A 5,054-nucleotide genomic window follows, 5' to 3' on the forward strand; every position below is an offset into this window, starting at 1 on the left:
GAAAGAGCAATTGGACTATCCTTTATCTTTAATTGGAGTAGCCAACTGCTGTATTCTTCAAAGGAAGGGAGCCTGTTGTTTAGGAATTTATTGGATGTTTTTTCTTGTGCTATTTAATTTCACAGCCTCGGTCTCCACAAAATGAAGAACAAAGAACGCTGAGTTGAAATTTCAATTTTACTGCTAGATTAAGGCAAATGAAATAGATAGCTTAGGAAATGCATTGAGAGAGGGGCATGCAACTTGTTGCATTCCATCATGACTTCAGCCTTACATAAGTTTCATCAACACGCATCTACTTTAAGTAAGTTCACTGCAGCACAGCACTTCTTCAGCATTGTAGTTGCGCAGATAAATGCTCTGATAAAATAGCATGCATAGAAGGTCATACACAATGAAAAAGCTTGTTAGAGTAACCTCATGGGCAGTTTCAGTTGTGGCATCTCTTATGCTGCTTCTGAGTTTCATTTGTATGTGTAAATCAAGATTGATGTACAGTGCTTAAAGTTTTATCTGTCTCCATTAAGAAGTCCTGTACTGCTGCTGTGTCCCAAAGTAGAGTAGATTTAAGAAAAAATGCTAAGAATATAAATCTAATCAAAATAGAATTCCTTTTCAGTTTTATAAATAGCTTTGAAGGCAAATGTGTTTGTGAGGCTTTTGGCAATATTCTCTCAGAAGAGTCTTTATGCTATGGCTGCAGCAAGAAAACATACATAAGAAACTAGGCAGTTAGACTCAGTTCTTAGAGGGAGGTATTTTTACGAAAAGCTAATAAACACATATTCAGCCATATGCTTCAGTTTACAAAGTAATAGTTCACATACACTGCTTCTGAGCGGATGTAGCAGTACAGCTTTAACAAAATTTGCTGACTCTGTTTTGCAAAAGAATGACTGACACAGCTTTCAAAATTCTTAACAGGCATTAATCAAAATGCTAAGATTAGTGTAATTGTGACCACTAATACCTCTTTAAACAATACAAATCAATCCCAAGCACACTACATGATTTGACACCATATGTAGGGATGCAACTGTAATACGGCATGAACATTCCACTGCACCTTGGCTATTTGTGCAGGGTGTTTGTAGCAGATACCAATCGCACTTAATTAACAGGGAAGAACATGTAGTTAGGAATGGAAAATACAAGAATGACACTACCTTGCATCTGCTTCAGATGAATCTGACCCGACCATAACAACCAGGGCCTCCCGTGAACAGTCAGATCCACAACTACCACCTTTCGTTCCCCTAACTTCTTCACTTTGATTATTGGGTATTCTGCCACACGGCGTGCTCTCCCCAGGAGACCGCTATCAAATTGCTTTCCCTTGAAAAGATTAAATGCAATGAATTTTAAAATGCAACGAGTTTTAAAATCCAATTTTGCCTCTTGTCATGGAGTAGCCAAGTTTGGCCTCGTTGTTGATGAAGGACATCAATCCCAGGTAAGTCTCGATCAGAAGAGGACGCTCCAGCACTAGCACGCCGTTAGCCCTTCCTGGCAAGGGGCACTCCTTATGGGCTTTCTTCACAGCTTGAATTAGCTGAGCTTTAAAGTGTTCCAACTGAAAGAAAAAAAACAGCTTGATGGTTTTCCATTGTTTTAAAAATTGTTAGGCAAACCGCTGCTGATGTTGAATTGTAAAGGACTAACACTAAAGCTGTAGTTGTCATGGATCTCACGTGCCACGACAAACTTTACGTTCTGACATTTAACCTTAACGATAGAGGTAACACCATACCAGAACGCTATGTACAAGTAACTTAAACACATGGGCTGGATGCATAAAGATTCATCAGTGAGTAATATTGTTTATGTCTGATTGTAGTTCTGCTGCCTTTATCACTGATGTGTTGAACTTTAAATTACCATAGTGTTCTATTTTTAAGGAAACCTTCAGAGGAAAATGACTTGCAAGAAAAACTGAGAACCACCTAAGTGAAGGTTTACAGTTAGCAATTAAAGTATTTGTTGAATTAGCTGGCAGTCCTAGAGGAAAAGTCAGGTATCGGCCTGTCAGGTAAGCAAGAGGAGGAGTAGCGCCAAGATCCATTTTCTTTGGGGTTTTACAGGACACTGCACCTTTGAAAGTTTCAGCTTCCTTCTTGTATAAACCATTTGTGGGTACCTGGCAAAAACTGACAGTTGCGCTGCCCTGCAAGTCAAAATTTGGACAATGGGGAAATGTAGCTTATAGCTCTAAGTTCTGTTTCTTTGATTTAACTACTCCTATTTGATTCAACTGCTATATCTTTTCAAAGCAATCCAAGTCGTATCCAGCCTATGAGATCAACAAGCCAACTAGAATAGGAGAGGTGACGTCCTTACTAGGCAAAGGGATGCAATCTTCTCATCAGCATCTGCCATTGGATGTTCGGTGAAGGTGACATATGGGATGTTTGTGGACCACGGGTTCCATCTGTTTATGAAGGAGGCGCGACTTTGCTTGTCCCACTGAATTCGAATACCGATACCTTCTCGCCTGATTGAAGACGGCAAAATTTATATGGTAAGATTTTCGAGTCTCTGAGGCAAGTTTCATTAGAAAAGTACTGTCTGAAAGAGACCTGCTTAAAACTGGAAGCTGAAATACAGGTTTGACAGTAAGTTTTTCCTCTAGAACAGCAATAGAAGAATTCAGCCCCTACAATATGCCAAGGTACATCCTTATAAGCTGAGTGCCAAAAGGTTAACCTCAGTAGACACCTAGGCCACAACGCGTGAACTGTATTGCCCGTGGTAGCCTGTGTTTATGTACGACCTGACACACGCGGCTTTCTAGTAATGCTGATGCGGTACTACTTTGGCTGCTACTTACTGCATTACATAATGGTGATGACCTTCTGCTCCCAAATCTATTCATCTCATCTTGAAAGTCCTCGAGCAACTCGCTTTTAACGTAACTACTAACTGTCCCAGCAGAACAGCGGCTGCTCTGAGGTGGTCTCACGAAGCTTTGGTAATTGTTTACAAAGTCACGCGAGCAAAAGGAAGCATTCTCAAACCTGTCCGATGGTCAGTGACAAAGGCTGACAGCTCAAACTATTTACAGTAGCAATACAAGAACTACAGTAACATTACGGTATTACTATGTCAACTTACCTGTTCAGAGATTTGGGTGGGAACTCAAACTCTCCTACAGAGATGGTATCAACTGCACTGAGGCCTATCCTCGTCACGTGCTGGCACTGCAGGCTGATGAAGTTGTATTTGCAGATCAGGAGGGACCAATCCGTGATAAGAACGAGACGCTCCTTCTCGTTGTTCCAGTGATCGATTCTGGTAAGACAACACCGCTTAACTTTAGCAGTTTTGATTGCTGGCTAGAAACACTTAACGGCTTGATGGCTAGAACAGTCGCTAAGGAGAACAAATTAGTAATGCTGTATTGTCCATTATGGCCTTTGCTTTGAATCAGCAAGTCTGATAAGAGGTTGGATGTCACAACTAGTCATGTTACAACATAGGAAAATACTAAGAAAATCAGAGGAAGCCTGAAGATCGTGAGAGCGCGCTCTAGTGCTCTCTCTCGTTATTTGAGACCGCATGCTACTGAATGGGGCAGGCAAGTCTCCAACAACTCTTCCAGTAAGCGTTTAGTACCATGCTGTTAGCGTGTTGACACATTTGCTATATTATTAACTGCATCGGTACATGTTTGGGGAGAGAAATAGTTTTCTTTAACCGTGTGGTCTGACTTAGTATTTTCCTCTGTAAGAACAGTCTGTACATTCAAAACTTGTCAGTTTCTTCAAATTTCATGAATAAGAGATCTGAGCTTTCCCTGAGCGTTTTTCCACACTACATTGTTGTATGACCATCACAGCTATGCTATTTCATCCTTAGGGCAACCTAAGAGTAGGTCGTGTTTTCACTCTAAGGTTAATGAGCTCAGCTTTGGAACTAGCACCTTTGAAATCTGCTACAGCTTGCTTTTAGTGTTACTGATTTAATTGTCTCTCTTTACAAGAATTAAAAATTGTCTATTGTTTCAAGAGGAACCCGGCCGTAAAGCCGGCGAGACGAAAGCTATCCTCGTTATGTAAAGGTAAATGCAAACAGTGGGACCAGGCAACAGGCCGGGGCGTTTCCACCTGCCGTGACCCTTTTTTTTCTCTGCCTCTCCCTGCAGCTTAGGCTTGTGCCACGGTGAAAGGACCGAAACCGCCCCTGCCTCCTGCTCGCCCCAAAGAGCGCTCGGGGCTTGCGAACCTGGCCAAGCGCTGTTCCGAAGAAGCAGGCATACCCGGCTCGTGCTTTGCTCCTCTGCCCTAGTCCAGGTACGCGGCCAACTCTCAGCCTCCGTTTATGTTTGCTGGCGAATTAGAGGGCTAACGGCCTGTAACGCGGCGCACAGGCACGGCTTCCGATGCAGTAGCTGACTAGAGCTACGTTAGCGGTCTTAGCGTACGAGCGAATTCCGTGTTTGTACTGGCCCTCGTCACGAGTCCTGCCGCTTCAGGGCCTCGACGTCCAGTCGGCAAGTGCCGGAACGGCACCGAACGCCGACGGGACGGACCCGGGGGCCAGCCTAGAGCTTCTTCCACCCAGCCCGGAGCGGCGGCGGCCCCGGTCCCGGCCGGCGGTACTTACTCGGTGAGCAGCCAGACGCTCTGCACCCCCCCGTCCTCGGCGGGCAGCACGACGGCGCGCAGCTCGTTCACCGCCTGCTCTATCGTGCCGGGCTAAACCGCGGGGGGGGGGGGACACAAGGAAGAGGTTAACGGGGGCGAGGGGGACACACAAACACACACACACACCGCCGCGGGCCGCGGGGCCGTTACCCGGAACACGAAGTACTCCCGGAGGCGGCCGGCGCGGCCGGCGGTGCGCACGCTGAGCGGCCGCAGCGTCTGGCGAGGCGGGGGCCCGGCGGGCGGGGAGCCGCGCCCGGCGATCGTTTCCAAGGGCGGCCCGGTCTCTCTCGGCACCAGAAGCGCCGCTGCCGTCTCCGCTTCGGGGGAACCGGGGCTGCCGGCCGGGCCGCCCTCCACCGCGTCCCGGAGCTGCAGCATCGCGGCCGAGCCGAGCCGAGCCGGGCCGGG

At 46.3% G+C, this 5,054-nt stretch overlaps 1 protein-coding gene across 1 annotated transcript; it reads right to left on the bottom strand.

Moving 5' to 3' along the window:
- Positions 1 to 159: 159 nt before the first annotated feature.
- TPRG1L (tumor protein p63 regulated 1 like) lies at positions 160 to 5,054 on the bottom strand. Its single transcript, XM_052792314.1, has 5 exons — positions 4,794 to 5,054; positions 4,603 to 4,694; positions 3,112 to 3,288; positions 2,338 to 2,491; positions 160 to 1,573 (listed from the first exon to the last, which is right to left on the bottom strand). Exons 1-5 carry the CDS (start codon positions 5,022 to 5,024, stop codon positions 1,379 to 1,381), a joined length of 849 nt encoding a protein of 282 aa, XP_052648274.1. The 5' UTR covers positions 5,025 to 5,054; the 3' UTR covers positions 160 to 1,378.

Source organism: Harpia harpyja, chromosome 7 (genome assembly GCF_026419915.1).
Source record: "Harpia harpyja isolate bHarHar1 chromosome 7, bHarHar1 primary haplotype, whole genome shotgun sequence".
Classification (NCBI taxonomy): domain Eukaryota; kingdom Metazoa; phylum Chordata; class Aves; order Accipitriformes; family Accipitridae; genus Harpia; species Harpia harpyja.